The 27,886-nt window shown below is 42.3% G+C and overlaps 2 protein-coding genes across 2 annotated transcripts in view; one reads left to right on the top strand and one right to left on the bottom strand.

The window, feature by feature from the left end:
• IBSP (integrin binding sialoprotein) overlaps positions 1-27,886 on the bottom strand; it is a 347,644-nt gene that overhangs the window by 122,838 nt on the left and 196,920 nt on the right. The gene's annotated exons all lie outside the window — the stretch shown is intronic.
• On the top strand, positions 215-27,786 carry LOC134405023 (WAS/WASL-interacting protein family member 3-like). The gene is made up of 10 exons (XM_063136081.1): positions 215-303; positions 15,233-15,340; positions 15,450-15,540; positions 16,668-16,738; positions 18,733-18,756; positions 20,837-20,926; positions 23,224-23,259; positions 25,078-25,104; positions 25,803-25,829; positions 27,682-27,786. The coding sequence occupies exons 4-10, from the start codon at positions 16,682-16,684 to the stop codon at positions 27,784-27,786; spliced, it is 366 nt and encodes a 121-aa protein (XP_062992151.1). The 5' UTR covers positions 215-303; positions 15,233-15,340; positions 15,450-15,540; positions 16,668-16,681.

Raw genomic sequence — 27,886 nt, 5'->3', positions numbered from 1 at the left:
AGATACAGTAGCCCAGTCCTCCTTTCCATATGGTTACCCTACTTAAAGCTCTTCATATATTAAATTCAGCATGCCTGAAAACCTGTGTATTTTAGATATGGTGACTATTGTATTCATTCCATTTGCCCAATTTGACTTGCACTGTGTTACTTCACCATGTTACTAATTAATGAAGTTCAAGCAGGGGAAAAGTCCAGTTTATCTAGGCAGAGCCTAGCAGTCCATGGAACAGTAAAGTTTTTCTCAGCTCTCGATCTCTGAAGCCTAGAAGCGCATTTATCTCCATTTGATCGGCACAATAATGTGAGTAATCTTTACAACGGATTTATGACCCCTCTGTGCAATTGAAAATGTGAAAAGCACCTCTTAGAGCAATTTGAAGGAAGTATTATTATTTTTTTACTATTCAGGTGTTCCTGGAAGCGTGTTGTTTAAACACGTGAGGAGGGAGAGCGCTCCAGTCTAACCCCTTCAGCTGTTGCTGACATTGCCCTGTATGCATGGAGGGTGACTGTCTTAAAAGGACAGCTCCTGTATCTGTGAGAGATTTCCACATGATCCATAATTATCTGGTGTTCTGAATTGTGTGGAGAGACTCCATGGATAGTGGAGATTCTCCTCTTCAGACAGTTGCTTTCCAGGTGTTTAGGGCAACGATAGCGACAATGGAGGGCTGAGTGGGGCAGAAGCTCTCCCCCTTTTCATATGTTTAAACAATGTGCTTCCAGGGACAGCTGAATAGGGTTTATATCACACTGGAATATGCATTTATTATGTGACAGATCAGGAGTAGGCAATTTTTGACAATTTGAAAAAGTGTCAGGAGTATCACCACAAAATGGCTGCCATGTGAGATATGGCAAAGGACATAACCTGCCCAAAGGCTGAGTAAAAGGCTGCGGGGGGGGGGGGTCTGATCCACAACACACTTTTTGTACCCACACTTTTCAGTAGGGGTGTGCTTTGCCTCGGTTCCGAACCCCGAATCTGACTCAAAGCAGGTCGATTTGGCCTGCCTCAGCCCAAATCCAGTTCGGAACTGTATTGGGCCACCTTTGTCTGAAGCAGATGAAGCACTTCAGGCCGATTCATCCCAATGGCTAGACACTACCTGAAGCCTTCACTTGTGTCAGTGAATTGCCCATCCTCCATGAGGACAGTCTAGCCTGCCGTAGATCTACTGTTGTGATCTACGATGGCCGGAAACTATGGGCTCCCAGTTGGCCTTGTGCCGATTTTCCCAGGCTCCCACAGGCGCACAAAAAACTGAAACATCTGACCTGCTTTGGATTTGCAACTGAATCTGAAGTGAGCCAGGATGATGCCGAGGTGCTCCAAGTCCAACTGGGGCCAATTCAAAAGCTCCATATTATCCTCTGAGTCATATCAGGGGTCCTTCTCCGTGAGCCCCTGCCAAAGGAAGTGAGGCAGGTGGCTACCAGGAGGAGGGCCTTCTCTGCTGTGGCACCCCAGCTGTGGAATGAGCTCCCTAAGGAGGTTCGCTTGGCACTTACATTATATGCTTTTAGACGCCAGGTGAAGACCTTTTTATTCTCCCAACATTTTAACAATCTATAAATTTTAAATAACATGGTTTTAAATTTGTAATTTTGCATTGCTGCTGTTTTTATCTGGTTGAGCTTTTATATTGTATTTATATTATGGTTTTATACTGTTGTTTTATACTAGAAATGTAATAAATAAATAAAAAATAAATAAATCAGGGGGATTGTGCGTAGCCCTAGTTTTCCACACCACCAGAAATCTATTTCACAGCAATACCAGATACCAGTAAAAAATGTTGATAGAAAGAAAGAAAGAAAGAAAGAAAGAAAGAGGGAGGGAGGGGTGTAGGGCACCTGGGCAGATGTGATGAAATGTGTCTGGGCACATTGGTTCCCACGGGCATGACATTGCCCACTCCTACAGTAGATAGAAAAGCATACAAACAAACAGATAGACAGGCAGAGAAGCAGTTATGGATACAGGAAGATAGCAGATTGTATAGAACAGACTTTTGTATTGTACATTATTTTGATTCTAGTCACAAGCATGTGCTTGAGAAATTTCCATCTAAATATAGAGTAACGCCTAGTTAGCAGGTGGGTGGGCTTGGTGTGGCTTCAAACTGGGCCATGAACATTCTGCACAGACATCCTGTTGACACAACAGAGAGATTCTCTCTTGAAGCACATAGTATTTATAATAGGTTGGGATTTTCAGGCAGTACACCCTAAACATCTAATTTTCTGGGGGAAGGAAAATAATGTTCATGCTGTTCTCTCCAATGTGTTGCTTGTGCATCGTGTTCTTTTTTTGGTTCTTTCTTCCTTCAAGGCATAGAGATACGAAAATGCAACCCATCCGCAAAATAAAAGGGGTGTGTGTGTGTGTTTCCGTCGCCTAGTTCCTCTCCCCGCTGCCACATTACCAAGTAAAACTATAATTTGATTACAAGCCTTTCCCTTTTCCTGCAGCTATTTTTTAAGGCAATGATAAAAAAAGAAAAATAATTTACTATGGGTCCTTTTCTCTGGAACAGAACTTCCTCTTTAGTGTGTGGATGATGATGATGATGATGGTTGTTATACTGAGAGGGGAAAGCTATCTATTTGTAACCCACTTGGCATAACACTGAGGTAAAAATTTGAGATACTCGCTGTCCCATGTTTCTCTCACATACAGAGGGTTGTCCCTACCATTAGGTAGAGTTAAGCAGCTGCCTCAGTCAGCCGATTCTGGGGGGAGATCTACACTAAGCTGGATATACCGCTTATAAACGTTTTTATTGTGTATTGAGTCTTATTTCGCCACATGACACTTCCCTTGTAACGTTGTACCACTTACCCATTCTGTCGTTCTATTTTCTGATCTTATCCATATAAGTCGTTGTATTTTCTCTTATGTGGCCGATTGCATCATAAGAAACCTTCCCTTTTTTTCATATGCTTTTCCTTAGCCAATCACCTTCCTTGGGGCGTGTTTCTTGTGTTTCCGCGCCCAAAGTAGCAGCCGTTTTTCCTCTTTCTTGCCTCGTGTTCCTCTTTGCAGCCACAACCTCCCGCTCCCCATCCATGATCTGCATATGTATGGGCATTGTTCTATATGTGTTTACTCAGAAGTAAGACTCTCTCTGTTCAATGGGCTTTCCTCAAAGGTAAGCCAGCATGTGATGTTAGCAGTTGAAATCAATGGGATTTACTCTTGAGTAAGGGAACCAGCACACCTGTAGTTCATGAACTTGAAGATGCAAGCAAGCAGGGAGGGAGACTCCAGACAGGGTTAGTGGATTTACTTTACTCAAAAGTAAATCCCATTGATTTCAACTGCTAACATCACATGCTGCCCCTTGGTCTGTGCTTAGGAAAAGGGTGCAGAAAGAGGGGAAATCTTTCCAGCCCCCCTTCTCTCCGTTTCTCTCCCCTCCAAGCATAGACCAAGGGGCAGCAGGTCACGTTAGCAGTTGAAATCAATGGGATTTACTTTTGAGTAAAGTAAATCCCCTAACCCTGCCTGGAGTATCCCTCCCTCCCTCCATGGCTCCAGCTTAGGAAAAGCTCCCAGGTGTGGAAAGAGGGGAAATCTTTTCACACCACCACACTTCACTGTTTCTCTTGGAGGAGGGACAATGGAAGAAAAGAGGAAATGGGAGGAACAATTAGCAGACAGGGACTTGAGAAAACAATGATAAAAAATACATTGTGTGGTCCAGATCAGCGGATATCTACAGACAACACAACGGTAAGAAATGTATTAATAAATATATGTGCCCGGGGACATATAAAATCGTAATAAAATTACGGAAGTTTGTGAGTCAATTACATGATGCTGTCAACCTCCAGTGCTTCTGTTGTACTTTCCAAGGATTTCTGCAGCTTAATTTGAAACGGAAATAACCTAGTAAGAAAAAGACTGTTTCAGCATGAAAAGAGGAAATTGCGCTCTAAGAAGAGGCAGACCACAGCGCCATCTTGTGGCTGTATAAATAAAACATATATAACTTGTGGTGAAAGGGGGAAATGGGGAGAGGGGAAGAGAAGCGTGTGTAAAGGGAGCATGTCGTGATCGTGGGTCAAAAGCGGAAGCAGAAAGCCGTGGTAGAGTCAGGGGATTTTCCTTGCTGTAGAAATGCTCATAGATACTGACAGTTAGAGTTTTAAGCTAAAATATGCTGGAATTTTTGGAATTTTGACAAGCTTCTCTGAAATGGAATTCAGCTTTCAGGCTAAAAAAGGTTCTGTACTCCAGCTCTGTTTAAATGTGCCCTATATTTGAGAAGCTGATCTGTCCTGAGCCAGATCTACACCTTGTGTCAAATCATTACAAATGTTGAATAAAAACCAGGATATAACACTATGAAAGCGGTATATGGAATGTGGATTGTGCCCCAACAGTTATCAGTACACTTCAATACCACTATAAAGCGTTAGTGTAGATCTAGCCCAATTCCAATTTAAAGGTAAGGAGAGGAAAGAGGTCTGAAGTTATCTGTCAACAGTTAGCACCTGAACAAACAACTGAAAATTCAGGCAAACGGGTCACCAGATCTGTCTTCCCCATTGTGGTGAAAATGTATTTCCACTGATATTTCTAACCAACATTTCTATAAGTATAAATTAGAATGTGCAAATTTCATGCAAATCTGCATCTTCTTTAGCCTTTTTCTTTGGTGAAGTGTTTCCTCTTTTTTTTTGGTAGTGCATAAGTGTCCATAAGAACACAAGAACTGCCATGCTGGATCAGACTGAGGGTCCATCTAGTCCAGCACTCTGTTCACACAGTAGCTAACCAGCTGTTGGCCAGGGACCAACAAAGCAGGACACGAAACAACAGCACCTTCCCATCCATGTTCCCCAGCAACTGGTGCACACAGGCTTACTGCCTCAGATACTGAAGGAAGCACGTAGTCGTCCGGGCTAGTAGCCATTGATAGCCTTCTCCTCCAGGAATTTAACCGACCCCCTTTTAAAGCCATCCAAATTGGTGGCCATCACTGTATCCTAATTGAAGTACAGTTGGCTTTTGAAGATTTCCCCCTCCCTTACTTTAAAAAAACAACAACCTCTGCATTGTTATTTTTAAGCTTTGCTGCTACAGGGCATTATTTTCTCCTCCCAGAATATATTGTTTGACGCAGCAGGGGAGAACCAGTAACAACCTCAGCCTTACTACTGCTAGCAATGGTAACCCTTTCTTCCCATTAACTTTTTCTTGCAGATTTTGGTCTTCCCTCCAAAAACAGAACAAATAAAAAACACTGAAATGCCAAGCCCAAAATTGCCACCTGAAAATTGGGCAGCAAATTTGGGGCGGTGTGTGTGTGTGTCTTTCAGCCATATAATGTGTTTCATCCGATCAGGAACTTATACATCCCTGTCAAGTGTCATTGTAAACAAAATGTGGTGGCAAATTAGAGATCTCCTTGTGAAGGTTTGGTAGAGCAGCGAGAACCCCCATCTGCTTTAAAGAACATCAAAAATTAACCTAAGTCCCATTGATTTCAATGGATCTACTTTAAGTATGACTAAGCCTTGATCCAATCCAGTCTTTATCTCAAGACAGGTACCTCCCTTTCTCCATTTTTAAAAGGCACACAGTTGCCATGAAGCAGGTGAGAGAAATAGTTTCAGCCCCGATCTCAGTTACTTCCGAAAGCATCTGTTTTCTGAGGTCCAAGAGAGAATACTGGCTGATTGAGGGCTTTTGTGCACCCAACTCATTTCCCAGTTGGTGAAAACTTCTATCTTTGTTGCCTGTCCTTGTTTGTTTGGGGTGTTTCCAAGTATGATATAATATAATTTTCCAAATTATAACACGCAAGTACATTCTATGGTTAAAATTACTTTTTCAGGGGATGTTTGAAGACAAATAAAGGATAATTTAAGGCACACATGCAAGAATGGATACAGGAATAAATGGGTCTTTATTAAGATGCTATGCAATTCATTGCACTAAGAATATAGAAACCGGCCAATACCTGTATGCAACAGAGAAGAGACATACTGAAAGTGTAGATTTGAGTCATATGCCATTCCTTCAGGTTTGGGTGTGGAATCATATCGGGGTATGGATGGAGTGGGGGTACGTTTTGTTTGTTTAAATCATACACAAATCACAAGTCAATTTAAGGTCAGAAGAAATGGACTGGCTCAAGGTTTAAAAATGAATTATCATTCTCTGTGGATGTTGTTCTAGCTCCTTACTTCCCTCCAGTGGTCTTATATTGTGCAGCATTGAAGACTGTTGTGTCTTTGACAGATCTGATCCCTATGAATGATGGTTGGTGCAGTCCCCATCTCAGCTGAGAGTAAGCCCATTGAACTCAATGGGACTTATTTGGGTACAGACATGTACGGGGGTGCATTGTAATACCACTACAATTTGATGTCTCATCTCAAATTGTAATTGTAGGCACTGAAAATTCAAAAGCATCACTTCTGAATACAGACCAAGTTCTACATTTTTGCCATGGGAATGGCAGTGACCTATTATGACAATGAACAATGTATTTGTTTATGTATTCTTTCTCATTACACCATCCTACATGACATAAATCACCCTGCAAGTTAAAAAAAAAAAGTGCTCCATAATTTCTATCCTTGTTTTGCCCTCCCGCCCCATTGAGAAAACAACTTAAGCAATTGCAGATATCATACTGCTAACAATGCAACATGTTCTTTAGTACTTTTTTTGCTGAATCTGGGCATTGTTGTCTAATCAGGAGGACAGTGATGTCAATGAAAACACTCCCAGTGGTTTCCATGGGTTTGACACGGGAAAGCGTTTAAGTAGCTTAATATCGCGCCTTCTTTAGGCCACTGTTGTGACTGTGCCGTCTGGAGTGACAAAGGCAATGTTACATAACATTTTGCCATGAAGCATGTTTGGCGGGGGGATCTGTGTTTTGAAGGGGAAGGGGTGAAGGGGACCACTTAGAGCATGGAAAATTAAAATAAGCGGGAGAGAGAAGCTGGAGGGAGGCGATATGACAGCTGGGGATGGGAATTTGGTAAAATGATAGTTGAGAAAGGGAAGACGGTGGAGAGCAGAGAGGATAAGCAAGGTGGGAACGGGTTTTGGAGATTACTAGCTCTAACCGCATTCATCCCAGACTTCAGTTTGCTATGAATTTGTTTTCATTGTTTCCCAGGGAAACTCTCTGTCAGCTGGGCAATTGTCAGTGAAACCCAAGCTTAAAGGGCTTGAACAGCTCCCCCAATACCTACACCATTCTGCAAGCACAGTAAAACTATGACAAATTCTAACCCCAGCTAACCTCTGGCTAATGCTGCAAAATAGCCATCACCGCCATTGCCCTCATGTGTAAATGTTGTTATGGTCATCTTGAAATGCAGTAAGTGGTTTCTCCCTGTTAGCTTCAGTCAAGAGCTGCTTATATAGATTGCACCAGGAGGTTCCAGAACACAGGTGTGAACATAATAGGGTAATTTGTATTGAAGCAGGTATGCTAAAAGAAGAGGTTCTGGGTTATTAGGAAGCCAAGGCCTCTATTCTGAGGTCAGGTGGAGAGGGATTTGCAGACAGGAAATATTTTAGACGGTTTTTCACTGCACACCTACAGAGCTCCACAGCTGTGAATAGCCACAGAATTTATTTTAACCCCACATTTCTGCACAGCTGCAAAGATGTGCATACAATTACCAGACTTCTTTTTGAAAAGCAACATGAAAAGGTAACATGGCCTCCCACTTTCCCCACAATTGCAGCACTGTACTGTGGTGTATGCTCCCGCTCTAAAGACAAAGAATAAAATACATGTGACTTTTCAAACTCCCACTACTTCTTCCACAATTACAACCCTACTACAAAAATGAATTAGAACCTATACAGAATAACTTTCTACGCACTCTCTTGGCAGTGGCACATAATATGCCTGGAGCACTATTAAGAACAGAAATAGGCATCCCCTCCCTGAGAGCTCGTGTACATAAATCTGTCATTCTTTATATGAAAAAGCTCTGTCTGATGCCTGAGCAATACCTGGCAAAAATGTGCTTTTTGGACCTACAGGACAGGGAGGGATGGGTGCGTACTGGTAGAAATTTGATGTCATCCTATTCACCTCTCTCAGTCACAACCTTACACGCCCTACTTGTTCGCCAAATCCGTGATATAATATTCAGTAATGTTATTGGGATTGACCTTGAACAGGTTAGGAAATGTAAGTTGGCCATCTGGTATCCTAAGTTCAAGCAGGACCACAAAATGGCTTCATATCTCAAGGAATTAACCTTTTTCCCTGTCAGGCAAGCGTTTACGCAATTAAGATTTCAACAGATGCCTACGGAACTCCTGAAGGGGAGATATGGTAACTGTCCCATAAATGAGCGTTTATGCATATGTGGAGCAGGCCAAGTTGAGGACTTGGCTCATTATGTTCTTCACTGCCGCCTTGATAAATCACCACGGACCAAATTCATCCTCCCCTTTCTAAACTTCCTTGAAGGCCACACGGAAGAGTTCAAAATCAGGTGGTTGCTGGCAGCCACAGGCAACTTTGTAAGCTACAGGGTGGCCCTATTTGCCCTAGCAGCATTAAAGTTAAAGAGAGCTTTTGTGGCAGGTCTGGATTCTGACCTTGGGTAAGGTAGACAATAACACAAAGAGTATGGCATTGATTTAAGATAACGTGTTTTATTGCTGCTCTATTTTGCTTAATGTGTTAACTTGTCCTACCGTTTCAACAGTTTTAATCAGATTAATGTTTTAATTTTCAAATGTTTTAACGTTTTATGATGTTGTGATGGCCATTGGCTGCAAACAATAAAGAATGATTGATTGATTGATTGATTGATTGATTGATTGATGTTTTGGTGTGTGATTACATTAGCAACTAGGCTGACCATATGAAAAGGAGGGCAGGGCTCCTGTATCTTTAACAGTTGCATAGAAAAGGGAATTTCAGCAGGTGTCGTTTGTATATATGGAGAACCTGGTGAAATTCCCGCTTCATCACCACAGTTAAAGCTGCAGGAGCTATACTAGAGTGACCAGATTTAAAAGAGGGCAGCTTTAACTGTGGTGATCAAAAGGAAATTTCACCAGGTTCTCCAGATATACAAATGACACCTGCTGAAATTCCACTTTCAATACAACTGTTAAAGATACAGGAGCCCTGTCCTCCTTTTCATATGGTCACCCTGTATCAACACAACTATCTTCATTGAATTGCACCCAGTGAACAGATTTTTTTTTTAAAAAAAAAAATACAAGTATGCCTCACAAACAAAAGGGTAGATCCTACCCTAGACTGAGAGCGCTTGAGTTCAAATGCATGCTCAAGAGCCAAAGAATCAACATGGCTTCCGCAAAGGTAAGTCATGTCTCACAAATCTTTTCGAGTTCTTTGAGAATGTCAATAAACATGTGGACAGGGGTGATCCAGTAAACATTTTTACTTGGACTTCCAAAAAGATTTTGATGAACTGCCTCACCAAAGACTCCTGAGCAAACTTAACAGTCATGGAACAGGGGAGGTCCCCTTATGAATCAGTAGATGGTTATAGAACAGAAAAGAGAGAGTAGGGATAAATGGTAAATTCTCCTAGTGGAAGGATATAAATGAGGTAGGGTAGGTGAGGCTGGGAGTTCCCAATTTGGGATCTGTATTGGGTCAGTGCTTTTCAACTTGTTCATAAATGATCTGGAATTAGACATAAGCAGTGAGGTAGGCGGGTTTTCTGATGACACCAAATTATTTAGCGTAGTTAAAACAAAAGTGGTTGTGAAAGCTCAAAAAGGATTTTCAACCTGTTATGGATGAGATTGCTCTCCCTTTGAAGGAGGTCTGTAGTTTGGGGATCCTCCTGGAGCCATCTTTGTCACTTGAGGCTCAGGTGGCCTCAAGTGGCCTGGAGTGTCTTCTACCAGCTTCAGCTGGTGGCCCGGTTATGCCCTTATCTGGACAGAGATAATCTGGTTTCAGTAACCTATGATCTGCTAATCTCCAAATTAGATTACGGCAATGCCCTTGAAGACTGTTTAGAAACTGGAGCTTGTGCAAATAGTGGATGCCAGATTATTAACTGGAACCAGAACATATAAGACCAATTTTGGCCCACTTGCATTGGCTGCCTGTATGTTTCCAAGCCCAATTCAAGGTACTGGTTTTAACCTATAAGGCTTTACATGGTTCAGAACCACCATACTTGACAGAAATGCCTGTCTCAACCTGAACATACCTGAATACTAAAATCAACATCTGCCCCCACCCTAAGTGCCATCTCCAAGGGAGGCTCGGAAGGTGGCAACAAGGGTCAGGGACTTCCCAGTGGTGGCCCTCCAACTATGAAATGAGTTTCCCACTGAGGCCTGTCTGGCACCACCACTGTCATCTTTTTGCTGCCAGGTAAAAACCACCCTCTGCCCCAGGCATTTAGTGGTATATGGGTTGCACTGCCTCTGAAGGTGCAGCAGGTCCATAGTTTGGGAGTGCTCCTGGATCCATCTTTGTCACTGGAGTCCCAGGGGTTTATTGCTTAGTTAGGTTTGCTTCCCTTTGGAAGGATGTGTTTTCACATTTCGGAATATTTGTGTTTATTTAAAGGTAGACGTAGCTTAACACTCCAACAGACAACCAAAGTCCACGGGCTCATCTACACCAAGCAGGATATTCCATTATGAAAGTGGTATGAAAGCAGTATATAAAAGGCAGGAGCCACACTACTGCTTTGTAGCAGTATTGAAGTGCACTGCAGGAGCCACACTACTGCTTTATAGTGGTAATGAAGTGCACTGACAACTGTTGGGGCCCATGACGCTTCTACACCAAGCAGGATATAACACTATGAAAGTGGTATGAAAGCAGTATATGGTATGTGTCAATGGGCCCCAACAGTTGTCAGTGCACTTCCATACCGCTATAAAGCAGTAGTGTGGCTCCTGCCTTTTATATACTGTTTTCATACCACTTTCATAGTGGAATATCTGCTTGGTGTTAATAAGCCCCACGTTTCCCACATCATATCTCTAGGAAGACGGACAGCATTCTAAAATGCCAACAGAGTTGCAATTCAACAACAGTCTGTTTCTTCCACACAGAGACCTAGCTTTACCTCTTCCTAGTTGGGGGCAGTGGGGGAAGGAGGGCATAATCTTTGCCTAGCCTTCTTGAGCCATCTTAGCTCCCATGGAGACACATCGCTGGAACATATATCAATGTTCACAGGGTTACATCAATGCTGTTTTTATCAGATCTAAAAGAATAGCCAGGCATTCTCCAGGCAGCATACACCAATAGCCCACCTCACAGTAATTTGATAGCAAACCCAAAACAATAAAAACACTGGGCCCTAAACACTGTGGACATTACAACCATCTACACCTGGAAGGTTCACCAAACTAAAGGGAACTGAACAGTCTTGGAATGAAACTTAAAAGATGTTGAAATTCCAGACTGGAGAGGCTTTTTAGAAGCCTGTTGCTGTACCACATAAATTTAATCCCACGTAAATATAATAAATCCCGGATGGGTATTATACATTACGAAGTAAGGCTCTGGAATTAGAAGCCAATGATCAGGATTAGCACAAGTGTCATTCACACAAGCCTTGTAGGTACATCGTGCCAAGTCTTTTCTTAGGCATGTAAGCAGAAAAGGCAGATTAATGTATCATTACATTTAGAATACAGCAGAATTTCGTCCAGCTGTCTATTCAGTAGGCCCAGTAGCTACTTTTTAAATATATATCTGTGTACATGTTGCTAGTGCCTAGTAAATTTGTGCCTAACATGGTGACTTACCTGCCAAGGATATCTGTGTTGACTGGCATATTACTCTGCAGTGAAGGAGTGCCATTCAAACTTCCCACAATGCCCTGCAGCAATGCGACATCAGGCAGTCCTAAACAACATTTCTCAATTGTGGCTTGTAGCTGCCCACCATTTGATGAGGAGGACCCAAGACAGGCATCAGCACCAGTTGTCGGAATGCTGAGGCACTAGCAGCTGCCTGGAAATGCCAAGAGGTGGCATGTTACGATGTTCTACCCCCTCCATCACTCCATCACTCCATCACACCACAAGACAACTGAGTTCTTGCATTCTCTGCAAAGGTTCTTATTTATGGTCCCTGTTTTCTGATACCTGTCCTTGGTACATCACTATCCCTATTTTCTTTCTAACTTTGGCGGGATGATTTTTTTTTAAAAAAAAGTGTAATATGGTTTGCTAAAAGTTGTCATTCACCTGGGTTCAGATTCAGTGCCAGCTTTGCTTTTTTGAGAGCTCTTGAGCAAGATACTCTCAATGGGCCACCTCACACAGTAAGACTACCTTCTCTCCATCACTGTCACCAGCTGCTATTGCTCCTCCTCCTCCTCTTCATTGCTGTGGTTTGCTTGTTTGATAGACAGAGAGATCCAGTCAGCGTGTAGGCAGTGGCATCTCCAGCTCCTCCTCACCTCCACCATTGTCAGAGCCACAATGAGAGGCAGGCGAACAAAAAGGTTACAACAGTGAAAAGGAGGAGCAACTCCAGGGGGCTCTTGTCAGTGGGCCCCTGCTGGGCCATAGGCCCTCAGCGACTGCCTGACAATGCCTACCCTTGATGCCAGCCCTGCTCTTTCACACAGTGAAATTGCAGATAGTTTTTAAATTGTTGATAACAATTTGGTCATATTCAGCTGTCACGCTAAACCAGCCTTCCCCAACCTGATGTCCTCCTGATGTTATAGAATCATAGAATAGTAGAGTTGGAAGGGGCCTATAAGGCTCAATGCAGGAATCCACCTTAAAGCATCCCTGACAGATGGTTGTCCAGCTGCCTCCTGAATGCCTCCAGTGTGGGAGAGACCACACTAGAGGCATTCTAGAGGATGTCAACCCCCATCAGCCCCAGCCAGCATGGCCCAAATATCTGGAGGGCATCAGGTTAGGAAAGTCTGGTTTATACGTGACAAGAATGAGCCACAGCAAGCTTGTCTTTCCTGTCATTTAACAGCAATTTGAGTGACACAACCACAATTCTACTCAGAGGGATATGGGAGGCTGAATTAAAGAGATAATTATCTGCGGTGTATGGTGTTACTAATGCTTCTCTGGGCTTTTGTGTTGTTCAGGTATTTTAAGCAGGGAAAATTGCTGAATGACAAGTATCCAGAGAATAAGATTTCAAAATAACCAAGCGACTTAAGCCCAGAGAATCTTTAGCTAGGTGGATCATGACTTGCAGAGTTGTTCAAGATGAGGTCTTTTTGTGAGTGTCATTGCCCTGCTTCGTCCATGGAATTTTATGGGGTGTCCAGGCAATGTTGTCTTCAGTTCATAATCCTCCCAGGTTTTTCCCACTGCTTGTTCTGATTTTTTTCCTTTTCTTTTCCCATGCCACAGAAAATTCATTAAGGAAGAAAATACAGTCAGGAGCCCTTTACCCCATCTTCTGATTAGGCATATTAGGTGGCCACTTTCCCAAACTTTGTAAATAACTGATGGCCTAAAGATTATGAATTTATTATGAGTTTATTGCTGTGGCTCAGGAGCTAACGGCTGGACTTGAACCACAGAAATATGAGACCAGATCCTGCACTACTTATGGAATGGGGATCATACCTGTAGATTATGATGTATGAGAATTTTGTTTTTATTCACAAGTCATGCAAACATGTCCTATTTACAACCCTGAACATGAACATGTGCAAGAGCGCTTTTTAAAAGAAATATTCACAAATTCACAAATTTGTGATCACATTCAAAAAATGTGTATTTTTTTAAATGCACACTTTGAAATATGCATTTTTATTTTTATTTTTTAAAAAATGTATTTTCACATTTTAGTCAAGGGGGAATAAACACTTTTGAAAAATACTCAGAGAAATGCACACTTTTCCTGTTCAAATGAATCAAAAATAGATTAAAAAAAAACAAAATTGAGAACAAGCCCCCCAAAAAGTTTGAAGTACATTTCCAAGAATTTCAGTGAGGTTGAAAATCACTGATTTTCCCATCTGTATTGCAGATATGTGAAGACCTAAAAAAATGGAAAATTGTAAAAGTCCTGCCCAACTGATTCCAAGTTCACTACCTCAAACAAACAAGCAAAATCCTTCACAGAGTTGTAGGAAGATAAACAATGTTCTTTTCGGATTTCTGCAGAACAGAATTTGGTCCTTTTTCATTTTCTTAATAAATAAATTTAAAAATTCATCATCAGGTAAAGATTTCACATTTCCCTGTAAAATCCAAATATTGTAACAAATATTTTGTTCCACTTAAATCTAGAAAGGGGACAAAAACAGAACATTCCTCATGAAGTAGTACAATAAATACTATTCCTGTGAATCAGGGGTGTTGAACCCCTGTCAGCCCAATGGCTGAATTTCATTTTGGAGAAGCTCTCAAGTGCCATATTCCAGTGGTGGGTGGAGCCAAAGGCAAATGGGTCAGACGTAATATCCCAAATACAAGCATATGTTAGCTTCATGGTCTTACTGTCAGCAAGTAAACCTTAGGAGAAGGCTTCTAGACTGGAGAAAAACATGCAAAACCAGGAAACCACCAATGATCAATGGTCAGCAAAGAGGGAGATGGGGCCAGGGGAAGAGGATTTGGCCTTCTGAGGAGCCCTGGAGGGCTGAATGCCAAATTTGGCCCAAGGGCCTGAGGTTCTCCATCCCTGCTGTAAACCATCCCCTGTTGAGGGGAAGAAATTATCAACATTAGTTCAAACATCAGAGCTGTTACAAATATGGAAGCCTTCCCTGTCCCCACGGAGGCACAGTACGACAATGATGATAACATCTCATTACCACATCAGATCAGAAGAATCCATGGGCCTACACTGAGAGATCTACTATGACCTGGGGAGGCTTATCTGGAGGCTACAGTAGGCCTTGCCTCATATATTCTTATTTTCATACAAGCCCAGAATCCATCCCAGAAAGCGGTGGGTCTAAGGTCCAGTCCAGAAATTGTTCTGTCCCATCCAGATTCCAAGAATCCATTGGTAATTCTGGTTAAAGCAAAAGTTGCATTTATTGATTGATTGATTGATTGATTGATTGCATTTATATACCACCCCATAGCTGAAGCTCTCTGGGCAGTTTACAAAAGTTAAAAACATCACACTTCCTTGGCTGCAATAAAGGAACAAGGCCACTAGATCATGATGTACCCTTAGACTAGTAGCAACCAACGAGTGCCAAAGGCACACAACTACTATAATATTATAGTAGTACTATTATTCATACTGCCTTCTCTAATTTTGTACCCTTAGACTAGACCTCAGGAATGGTGAAAACTGCATACATCATCAGTTATATACAGTCCTTTTGACAGCAAACTTTTCACCTTGACGGAGGGTAAATCCAGGGATTTTTTGCAGGTAAACCACTCAGACAAAAACAAAACTCTTAATCCAATAGGTATTAACCAAGTGTGATTCGTTAACCAAGTGTGACCTGTAGATGTTTTTTTTATTATTATTATTAAAGCTATGCCATCAGGATAGTATATAAATACCAGCTACTTCTGGAGAGGTTATTGGGCCAGTTTTACTTCGTTATTCATCTTCAGCAAGCAAAGGTAAGATGAGGATTCTAGTACATTTAGAATAAGTGCCAAATCAAATTCGATTTATTATAAATGTTCTCTATGTGTAGTTGTATACAGTTAATTACATCTTATGAATAGTTAAGACAAAGTTAGACTTTATTGAGTTTCAGATGTCTACACTTTCCTTCATGTTCTTTTGAGTGGATTGGATGGAGACTTTATCAAGTGTCAGGTAAAGTCAGGTATATATCAGGTCTAAGCTGGACCGAGCTCCCGTAGAAAGGGCAATTTTGGCATGTGCAAAAGTTCTCATTCCTGCATGACGAGACACACCTGCCAAAATTCTCCTCTTCAAGATAGCTGTTTTGCATCTGGCCATTCTAATCATGTGGGCTAATTTGGATCCCCTAGCAAACAACAGCTAATTAAGATTAAAAAATATAGAAAGAATAATATTTATTTATTCATATCATTTGCATTCTGCCCAATTAACAATGTCCTCTGGGCCACTATTAATAACCATTAAAAAACATAAAAACAATCAAGGAAGCCCTTAAAAAAAATCAAACAGAATAATAGAATGCATAGAACCCAGAAGGTAATGTCTTTTGAAATGATTATTTTTATTACAGTTCACATAAACAACTTAGCCAACCTCTACCAGTTCCACAGAGCTGCCATTAAGAATGTATTTCACTGGAAGTTAGCTAGCTACAGGAAGTACAACAGATAATACTTTGATGCATAGGAGGAAGAAATAGATTCAGACTTTGAGGCGTCCAAGATATGAAAAACTCTAGATTTGAAATAAACATTACATGCAGACCAAAATGATGGCGAATTTTCAAAATGTGAATCTGAAAGTTTGAATTTTACAAATTTCAGTTTGGAATTTCATAGAACTTCTTAAAATAAAAAAATAAGAATACTAATGCTTAACATTTATTTATTTATTTATTTATTGCATTTCTTATTTATTTATTGCATTTATTTATTGTATTTTATATGATTCATGCAAGCCCTTGTTCCGCCATCCCATCCATGCATTCTTGAAATATGTGGACGATTACTTCAATATAGGATTTAATTGGGTTAACCATCCCAGTTTAACAACCAGGAAAAATGACACAAATTGCTTCTCATCTGTGTTGTTCCAGATTCCTCTACCAAAATGAAGCTGCTGATTCTTTCCTGCATTCTGAGCATAGCACTTGCTACCCCAGTCCGTGTAAGTAGTATCAAATTCGGGGGACGGGAAATCTGTCAGGCCAATTACCGCATATCTTACAGCTAGAATATCTTTATTATTATTTATTATTATTATTATTTATTTATATAGCACCATCAGTGTACATGGTGCTGTACAGAGTAAAACAGTAAATAGCAAGACCCTGCCGCATAGGCTTACATTCTAATAAAACCATAATAAAACAATAAGGAGGGGAAGAGAATGCAAACAGGTACAGGGTAGGGTAAGCAGGCACAGGGTAGGGTAAAACTAACAGTAGAAAGTAACAGTAGAAGTCTGCACAACATCAAGTTTTAAAAGCTTTAGGAAAAAGAAAAGTTTTTAGTTGAGCTTTAAAAGCTGCGGTTGAACTTGTAGTTCTCAAATGTTCTGGAAGAGCGTTCCGGGCGTAAGGGGCAGCAGAAGAAAATGGACGAAGCCGAGCAAGGGAAGTAGAGGCCCTTGGGCAGGCGAGAAACATGGCATCAGAGGAGCGAAGAGCACGAGCGGGGCAATAATGTAATTACTCCTGCACAATGAATCAACATGGCAACTATTTATTTATTTATTTATTTAAAAAAATTAAAACACTGGGGAATGCAAAAGAGGTAGCCAGAGCAATTTGGGGTGGGAGTTTGCATATACTATCCTATTTCTTTGATTCTAAGACACACTTTTTCCCCATATAAACATCTCTAAAAATGGGATGCGTCTTAGAATCGCGGGTGTGTCTTAGGGTTTTTTTCTCTGTTGGTGGTACTGAAATTAGTGTGCTTCTTACAATCGATGGCATCTTACAATTGAAGTAATACGGTACTTTGTATCTGTAAATGCAAATTTAGAAATAATTGTTATAATTTAAATAAAAATACACTACATCCAACTTATTATACAAGGGAAAATTGAAGGGAAAAGATCAGTGGGAAGTTACCTAGGGAGGTTGTGGGCTCTCCCACACTAGAGGCATTCAAGAGGCAGCTGGACAACCATCTGTCAGGGATGCTTTAGGGTGGATTCCTGCATTGAGCAGGGGGTTGGACTCGATGGTCTTGTAGGCCCCTTCCAACTCTGCTATTCTATGATTCTATGAAGACCAACATCATGGTTAAGAACTTGAGAGAATGGTATATCTGTACTTCTATACCATTATTTACAGCAGTGGCGTCAAAAACAAAAATAGCTGTAAATGATAGCTAATCTCACTCCATTTGAAAAAGCCAGGGTAAATCCCTGATTTTTTCAAATTGCAGCATCGCGGCGAAGCCTCGTGGTGGCTGTGAAGCTGTGCTTGCGTCGTCTAACCGACACAGTGCAGAGTCACAGCCACCGCAGAGTTTTCCCTGTGTATAGACAGCTCCCAGGTGACCTCTGTGCCTCTTCAGTCTGCAGTCCAGGTGATCTGTGGATAGTCAACATCAAAGGCCCTTCTAATGGTTCTTTAGTTTCAAACCAGACTTGGACCAGAGAGCCCTTCAAACAGAGGACACCTTCTGCCAGTGGCAGCCCTTCAAATAGAGGGCTGTCCTTTGCAAAATAAGACAGATGGCCGTCCTAATGCCCATTGGCCCTTTTCAAGCAACACAAGTGTGAGATCAGGTTTTACCATTGTCCTTTCCCCCACATGGCTGCATATAATTTTTCTCAACTGCATGGTGAGGTGAAGTGAGGTCAGTTAAGGGAGCAGAATTCCCATGGGAAGTGCCAGGAACCTGGGCCAGTTCTACAGTAAGCAGAATATAACACTTTGAAAACGTTTTGAAATCTGTATAGGGAGTGTGTTCTGGGTCCCAACAGTTGTCACTACTGTTATAATCCGTTTTAAAGCAGTAGTGTAGATCCTGCCCTGGTAAATAGGGACTCAGGTGCGTAAAATGTCTACTTGAGTTCCAGAGTGATATTTTGCAAAACCTTCTAATGCCTTCTCTGATAGTATGAGGTTAAAAGAGTGTTTAACAAAACCTTGTGTTCTTACCGTATTTCATCTATTTTGACAGCGGTCAGCAAGCTCCAGTGAAGAGGTAAACTACCTTATTATTGGTAATCTTCTCTGTGTGAGAGTGTAAACGTGGTAGGAGCAGTTTGAAGGATACATCTTTAATTAAAATTTGAAAGCCAGCATAAAACCATCAAACGGAAAGTATACGTTTTTAATATCTGCTTTAAAATCATCCAAGAGAGGGGCCACATTCAATTCATGTGAGAAAGAATTCCAAAGATGGGGATCCACTACTGAAAAGGCCCTGTCTCTTGTAATTGTGAACTACCCAGAGAGCCTTGACTGTTGGGCAGTATAAATATGCAATAAATAAACAAATAAATTGCCAATCTGATGGCTTTTAATAGTGGGCCAAAGAGCAAAATCTCTGACTCTGATGACAGGGTCTAGGCTGGTTTGTGCAAGTGTAGGTCATCCTTGAAGTAACGTGATTTCAGACTGCTTTAAAGTTCAAAAACAAGCACTTTAAATTGAGCCCAGAAACAAATAGGCAACAAATGCAACTGGTAGATAATTGGTGTCACATGACCCCAAAGCCTGGCTCCCATGAATATCCTGGCAGCTGCATTCTGTAGCAGTTTCCATTTAGGGGAAGCCCTGTGTAGACAGGATTTCAGTCATCTATGCGGAATGTATCCATGGCACGTTCAAACTGCTTCCATCATACTTAAGTGTATTATTATGCCAGTATGGTGTAGCGGCTAGAGTGTTGGACTGGGAGTCGGGAGATCCGGGCAGGGCCGGCGCTGACATAGAGGCAACTTAGGCAGCGGCCTAGAGCGCCAAGCAAACGAGGGTGCCGAACGGCGCACCTGGAAGTTGCTCTCCTAGAGCAGCTTCTGGGCGCGCTGTTCTAAAGCCGCTGCCCCAGCCGCCCCCCAACCCTAGCGTCCTGGCTTCGAAGCCAGCACCCCGCCGGAAGCTGCTTCTGGCTTCGAAGCCAGGACGCTGGGGTTGGGGGGAGGCTTCAGAACGGCGCACCAGGAAGCCACTTCCAGCTGCGCTACTTTGAAGCCTCTGCCCCGCTCCCCAACCCCAGCATCCTGGCTTCAAAGCCGGGAGTGGGAGCAGGCGCGCACGGGGGTGGGTGGGACGGAGGCTTCAGAACGCGCCTGCCTAGGGCGCAATATAGTCTGGCGCTGGCCCTGGATACGGCTTCTCTCCCCACTCAGCTATGAAGCTGACTGGGTGACTTTGGGCCAGTCACAGACTCTCAGCCCAACCTACCTCACAGGGTTATTGTTGTGAGGATAAAATGGATCATGTGAGCCGCTTTGGATTCCTTAAGGAGGAAAAAAGGCGGAATATAAATGTAATACATACATACATACGGGTGTTAAGCTATCTGAGGAATGGCCTATCTCAATGTGAACCTGTTCAGTTATTAAATAGGCAGAAGAGGTCCTTTTGAAGACACCCTTGTTTCCAGAGACCCACTTATCAGAGGCATGCGGGAAAAGGACTTTCTCCCTTGTTGCTTTCAAACTTTGGGACACACTCCCTTTGGAGTTGCGACTGGTCGTCATTCCTGCTGTGTACAGAAAGGTGTTAGGAGTCACTGGAGTGTACCACACATTACTAGGTCATTGTTGAAAATGCTCCCTGAGGAAAAAAATCCAAAACACATTGGGTCTACAAATCAATCTTTTGGCATTTGGAGTTTCTCGCCCTTTTTTTCCTGTAGGTGGCGCCATTCGATTTTTGGTGCAGGAAGGGGGTTAGACGTATTTTTTTAACCTGGTGTTTTAAACTGGCCTTTAAATTTGGCATCTTAAGGTTGTCTTAATGTTTTATGATGTTTTTAATTTGGTTATGGCTTTTGTTTTCTGAAATTTATGCTTTAGGGTGGATTCCTGCATTGAGCAGGGAGTTGGACTCGATGGCCTTATAGGCCTCTTCCAACTCTACTATTCTATGATTCTATGATTCTGTAAACTGCCTTTGTTGGCTTCAGAGGAATTATAGAAATACAATGAATGAATGAATGGATGGATGTGTCTGTCTTCCCCCTGCATTTCTTTGGTTTTGTGCAAATCTCAAATTGCTTCAGAATCCCAGTTCATTCAGAAGCACAAGACTGACATTCCTTTGTATTCCCACAGCGCCGTGGACCTCCCATCATGATTCCTATGCCACCACCTCTGCAGCCCCAACGACCAATGATCCCTCAGCAACCTCCACAGACACCACAGGTAAACCCAGCATGACATTAAGAGTGGGGGTAAAGGTTCTGATTATTTATTTATTATTTATTTATTTAGAATATTTATATACCACTCCCCATTGAAAAATTTCGGAGCGGTGTACAAGGTAAAATGAAAATAAAAACAGAATAAAACAGTTAAAACAAAATTTAAAAAGAAGTAAAACAACAACAACACAGAAATCCAAGGCTGCATGTTAAAGAAAGGCTTCTTGGAATAAAGATGTTTTCAGGAGGCGCCGAAAGGAGTACAAGGTTGGCGCCTGCCTGACCTCCAGAGGCAGGGAATTCCACAGGAGGGGTGCCACCACGCTGAAGGCTCTTCCCCTGGTGGATTCCAATCGGAGGATGGATCTAGGTGGAACCACCAGGAGCAGGCCCTTGGATGACTTCAGTGACTGGGCAGGTTGGTAAGGGAGAAGGCGCTCTCTCAGGTATCCTGGTCCCAAGTTGTTTAGGGCTTTGTACACAAGTACAAGAACCTTCAACCTGGCCCGGTAGCAAATAGGAAGCCAGTGCAGTTCCCTCAGCAGAGGAGTTACATGCTGGAAAGGGGCAGCTCCAGATTAATATCCCTCAATTATACGAGCCCCACTGACTGAAACAGAAGGATATATAATGACATACATGGATTGCTTATCCCCCTGAACAGGAAATGCTTTGGGCCTACAAAGAAATCTTCTTTCGGTATCTGGGGTGCGGAACCCCAGGCCTGCAGTCTAAATCTGGCCCATTTGGGGGCTTCCAAATAGGCCCCACCCCCTTCTCCTGGCACCACCCACTTCTCCTGGCGCAACGCCCTTTCCCCTGACTGCTGGATATTTGGTGATTTCTTGGCTTTTGTATATTCCCCCTCCCATTCTAAAAGGTTGTAACACCTCCCATAAGGCTTAATTACTGGCCATAAGAGCTTGAAGCTAAAAATATGCTGTGATTTTGGTCCTGCCACCTTTGCCTCTGGCCTATGCACCACTGGAATGTGCACATTCTGTTCCGACATGGTGAGTGTCTGACAACATTGTGTCTGCCCTCATCTGGAGCCTCCTTTGTGGTCCGATGCGCAATTTCCAGAGCATCTATTGTGTTCAATATTGTGCTCTGGTAATTACGTAGCTTTCCCCGATGAGTAAATGGCGGCTGTAAAGGCCCCATTTACCCAATGGAGGAAATTACATAATTTCCAGAGCCTCCATTGTCATGTACAATGGAAGCTCTGGACAAGAGCGGACAGCTGCCGGGAACTCAGCAGACCATGCAGGCACTCAACCCGCAAACCCACAAATGGTGCCACAAGTGCCTAACTGGGTCAGGGGGGCGGATGTGGGGAGTCCATTGGACTCCTGAGCGTCCTCTGAAGCGCCCTTGCTCGATGGGCTGGAAAGTGTGCAAGTTTTATTGAACTGTACAGCTTCTAAAAGTACACAACTTTTTAAAATGCGCAACTTTTTAAAATGCACACTTTTTAAATGTGCAACTTTTCAAAATGCAAAACTTTTGAAAACTGCACTTTCCCCGTTGTAAGGTTCGGGGGGAAATGGTCACAGACAAGAATGAGAGTGAGACCAACTGACCTGTGAATTTCAGAGACTTTCAGGGAGCTTGAACAAATTTCTCCCTCACTCTTAAGAGTGGAGCCAATGTTGGTCCCTCAGCTAATGATCAAGGCCTTAAGATCACACTGTAACCTTGATAAAAGAATCACAGCATTTCTACCAGTAGATGTCACTATAACATCAAGCAACTTCTGCTAAGTTCACAATAAGAACTTAGTTTTTGTGCGCCAGACTTTCTCTCAACTGTAAATAGATTTTTTTTTCCATCTGACTGAACATTTTGTTGATGCCTCAACAAAATGAGTATGGCTTACAATAACTGTAAGGCACATCCCTTCGACAGCTGCCTTTCATTTGCCATTTTTATAAACCACCCAGGGAGCTTCAGCTATGGAGCGACATGTAAATTTAATAAATAAATAAATGAATAAATAAATAAATAAATAAATAAATCCCTGTTGCACATACAGAGAGCATGGGTTTTTAGGAATATGGCTAACAGTTTATTCTTTTTTAATTTTATTGTATTTCATTTTGCTGCTGCTTTTAGTTTGCTGTAAACGGGTTTTAATGATTGCTGTGTTTATGCTTTTATATTTTGTGAGCTGTTTTGAAATAGTCCTTTTTTGGAGGGGGAAAGAAGGGCAAAACATTCTTAAATCAATAAATTAGTGACTGGGCATGAAAGTGAATGCATTAGTACCACTGTTTCATTGTCTTGCTTCCTTTACAGCTGATACCTATCCCATTTCCTTATGACCCAGCTCAGGTAACTTTTAAATTGCTATGTATGTGAGAATTCTAGCACAGAAAGAAAGAAAAAGATTCAGAGATAATCTGCAGAGGTTTCTGAGGATGAGGACACGGTGGCACGTCCCGATTGGTTTATTTGTAATTATTTTTAGGTCATCTTTAAGGGCAGAACTCTCTCAGCCCTTTCCTTATGCCCCAATTCATACATTTCCATAGTGGACATGTGAGCTTCTCCTCCTGCTTCCCCACAACTGGATAACATTTAAATCCTGTGAAGGCAATTGCCTGAACATATGAGGGCTTAAAATGAGTAAAGGGTCAGTCAGGATCATGCCCATTGACTCTGCTCCTGACGTCTTTGGGCATGCCGGCCCTGCACACCTCAGTTCAGACCATGATGTGTTGAAACTGCAAGGTCTGAATAGGAGCTCACATTTGCTTGAACGCGAGTAGAATTCTTCACGTGATCGGGAACCCTGATGAGGATTGATTCAAGACAGCAAGGCCTGAACTGAGGTGGGTGAGGCTGATGTAAGTGGGGAGATAACAGCCAGGGTCAGTGTGCCTGGCCCTGACCCTCTACTCATTTTAAACCCTCCCACATTCAGGCAAACACCTGAACAGGGCTATAGTATGATTTTCACCTATTTTTCACCTGGACAGTACAGGAATTGATTATGCTTAGTGTCCAGAGAAAAGGCTGGTTAGACATTCAAAACCCAGGAATGGCTGGAAAAAGGAGTAGATGGGTGTTAGGGCAGGGTTCTTCCACCACCACTTCTTTGTCCACTACCGTCACTTGTCTTGTCTTTGGGCTTCTTTAGATTAAAGAGAAATCATGTTTGCTTACCAGCACTTTGCTTCCTGCTTCTCTTCCACAATTGTAATGAGCTGAATTACATAGAAAAAGAGGGGCGACCATGTGCTTGGAATTGGAAACTACAGTACTCATAGTATTGAATGGGACAGCGCCCTCTAGTGGGTGTTTTGTAGCACAACTTCTCCTGAATTCAGTAGGAAATCCCAAGATATTTCAGAAGAATCAAGATATCCAAGTTGTTGTTTTTAAACAGAATAATTGGGAGCAGGAGACATCATCGAATGTCACAGTGTCACTGAACATCCGTCATTGGTTAGCACAGTGTGGGCCCTTCAATCAGAGCCAAATTTCACATTATACTACTGATGTCATGTGTAGCTAAGACTTCATTTGGTAAAATCCAACATAAGTCTTACTTAGAGCAGACCCATTGAAATGAATAGGACTTAACTGACTAACTTAAGTCTCAGTCATTTCAATGGATCTACACTAAGTCGGACTTACATTGGATTTTACCTCCAATGGAGCTTTTATTTTAAACTACCACACACACCCTGGAGGGGATTTGAGTGTCATAATCCCAATCTGAATTGAGTAAAAAACAAGAAACAGTTCAGCTGTGGGCCACACAATTTGTATGACATCTACTTCAGCCCTTAGAAAGGCCTGGTAGATTTAAAATCCAACTTTTTTTCTATGGATTTGGTCCAGGTTTAGACCTACGTAGAGTATACCCATTGAAATCAATCAGACATCAATTACTCACAACTAAATGGTCTCATTCATTGCAATGGGTCTAAATTAAGCCTTGGCTAAGTCTGAATCCAACTTTATATCACCACTCCACCACAATATCCCTTAGCTAAGGTTCTCCGTAATCCTCTCTTCCACAACCATAGCACTTCCCTGATATATAAAACCAGTCTTTAAACTGAGCTTTAGAATGACTTACACAAAATGATCCTATGTATTTGGGCCATATATGATAAACTGGGTGATGTCCTTTCTCTTTAGGGAAATCCTGCTGCTGGCCCATTTCCGGTAAGATAACGTATCAATGTTGTTTAATCATTGTTTCTAGATTGTAGCATAGCAAAGGGAGGTGTATCTATCTACACTACAAACTTACATCAGTTTTAGTTCAACTGCTCTGATCCAATATAAGTTTGCAGTGTAACCATGTCTTTTCCTCCCATGGAATCATTGAGGGCAGGGCTCCTGCGTCTGGTGAAATTCCCTCTTCATCATAACAGTTAAGGCTGCAGGAGCTAGAGTGACCAGATACAAAAGAGGGCAGGGCTTCTTCAGCTTTAACTGTTGTGATGAAGAGGGGATTTCACCAGGTGCTGCATGCATGCAAATGACACCTGCTGAAATTCCCGTTTCTCTACAACTGTTAAAGATACAGGAGCCCTGTCCTCCTTTTCATATGGTCACCCTAGGTTTAGACCTACTTGGAGTATACCCATTGAAATCAATCGGACAGCAATTACTCACAACTAAATGGTCTCATTCATTGCAATGGGTCTAAATTAAGCCTTGGCTGAATCCAACTTTATATCACCACTCCACTACAACATCCCTTAGCTAAGGCTCTCCGTAATCCTCCCTTCCACAACTATAGCACTTCCCTGATATATAAAACCAGTCTTTAAACTGAGCTTTAGAATGACTTACACAAAATGATCCTATGTATTTGGGCCATATATGATTAACTGGGTGGTGTCCTTTCTCTTTAGGGAGTTCCTGCTGCTGGCCCATTTCCGGTAAGATAACGTATCAATGTTGTTTAATCATTGTTTCTAGATTGTAGCATAGCAAAGGGAGGTGTGTATCTATGTACATTACAGACTTACATTGGTTTTAGTTCAACTGCTCTGATCCAAAATAGGTTTTCAGTGTAACCATGTATTTTCCTCCCATGGAAACATTGAGTGCAGGGCTCCTGCATCTGGTGAAATTCCCTCTTCATCATAACAGTTAAGGCTGCAGGAGCTATACTAGAGTGACCAGATACAAAAGAGGGCAGGGCTTCTTCAGCTTTAACTGTTGTGATGAAGAGGGGATTTCACCAGGTGCTGCATGCATACAAATGACACCTGCTGAAATTCCCTTTTCTCTACAACTGTTAAAGATACAGGAGCCCTGTCCTCCTTTCCATAGGGTCACCCTGCTTAGTGGTCTCCAGGCCTGTCACACCACAGAATTAAAGTTCCCAGAGTTCCCTGGGGGAAAGGAGCAACTGTTAAATCAAGGCCAGGCCACATGTGATGCTAAATGAACCATTACAATGCACTGCAGGAATGCATTCATGTAGCCTCCGTGCTCCTATTAGCATTGTGGGGTGGGGTGGGGTGGGGGAGCTAATATTGACACCAGCAGCAACAGGACAGGGCAATTTTCATTAGGATCATGACTTGGGTCAGAAGGGTTAAACATTCCCTCTCTATGCACTGTGATCCTGATGGAAATCATCTCCCAACCCCTGTCTAGTATGTGTATGCATGATCCATTTTTTGATGGTGCATTTAGTACCTCATCTATTTTGATATCAATTCAGACAGCTTCTTCATTACTCTGAAAGGAAAATAGCAGCAGGGCCAGGTGTGTGCAGGTCAAGAGTGTGCAAGGAGAGCCTTCATAACCATGCCCCCAGAACCCCGTCAGGCTCTTAGGGTGACCATATGGAAAAGAGGACAGCACTCCTGTATCTTTAACAGTTGTAGAGAAAGGGGAATTTCAGCAGGTGCCATTTGTATGCATGCAGCACCTGCTGAAATCCCCTCTTCATCACAGCAGTTAAAGCTGCAGAAATATAGCTAGAGTGACCAGATACAAAAGAGGACAAGGCTCCTGCAGCTTTAACTGTTGTGATGAAGAGGGAATTTGATCAGAGTCTGCATGCATATAAATGACACCTGCTGAAATTCCCTTTTCTCTACAACTGCTAAAGATACAAGAGCCCTGTCCTCCTTTTCATACTCTCACCTTAGGTCACCAGACAGCTGTCAGGAATGTGATTTCGATAGGGAAGAGAAGGCACAGGGAGAGTCCTCCCCATGTACATCTTCTCCATTTAAATCACACACTTTCTCCCCTGCTGATCAGCAGGTGGGAGGTGCAAGGGGGTCTCAGCGCACAGAGAAGGGATGTTGAAACCTCCGCATCTCTGCGCACTGAAATGGGGGTGGGGAGAGTATCCATGCATCCATATGTGTGTGTTTGATAGTCACTAACAAGGACACTCGTGTTTATTATTACTTCACATGTGTCCCAAGCAGATACTGAGACTGATCTTCGGCTCAAATTAAGCCCCGATTGAAAATATGCTATGTGTCATAACATCTTACAGAAAACAATGTACTTTGCTTCCCATGGATTTCATATGGGCCAAAGAATTTATCAAGTTTTTAAACTTGAACTGGAGTCTTGGGGCTGTTTTAAACATAGAATAGATTAGGTTAGATTTCAATTTATATGCCTGCCAATCCTTCTCAAAGGAAATTGTATTGGGGGCGATTCATAAGGAGGCTAAGCAAGTTGGGCCCTACATACATGTGGTGAGTGCCTCCATGACATGTATCACATATTTTCTCCTTCCTTCCTCTCTCTCTCTAGTTTCCTTTTCCTTCATATCCTGGTGTGGTAAGATCATTACTCTGCACTAAGCTGTGTTTGCGTCATCTGAGGTCTGGAGGCAAACTCAGGCCCTATAATATTTAACTGATTGCATGAGTAGGGTTGTGTTTTTATATTTAGGGAATGGAAGATATCTGGCAAGGTGAAGGGGAATGAGAGTTGGAGGAGATATGGGTTACTCTTC

The sequence above is a fragment of the Elgaria multicarinata genome, chromosome 10 (genome assembly GCF_023053635.1).
Source record: "Elgaria multicarinata webbii isolate HBS135686 ecotype San Diego chromosome 10, rElgMul1.1.pri, whole genome shotgun sequence".
NCBI lineage: Eukaryota > Metazoa > Chordata > Lepidosauria > Squamata > Anguidae > Elgaria > Elgaria multicarinata.
Note: the sequence above shows the minus strand (reverse complement) of the source record. Positions and strands in the feature narration are given on the sequence as shown.

Coding starts and splice junctions, on each gene's coding strand:
- LOC134405023 (XM_063136081.1), top strand. CDS start 16,682: ATGAAGCTGCTGATTCTTTCCTGCATTCTGAGCATAGCACTTGCTACC. Junction 23,260..25,077: donor TTCCTTATGACCCAGCTCAG/GTAACTTTTAAA, acceptor CTTTCTCTTTAG/GGAAATCCTGCTGCTGGCCC. Junction 25,830..27,681: donor CTGCTGCTGGCCCATTTCCG/GTAAGATAACGT, acceptor CTCTCTCTCTAG/TTTCCTTTTCCTTCATATCC.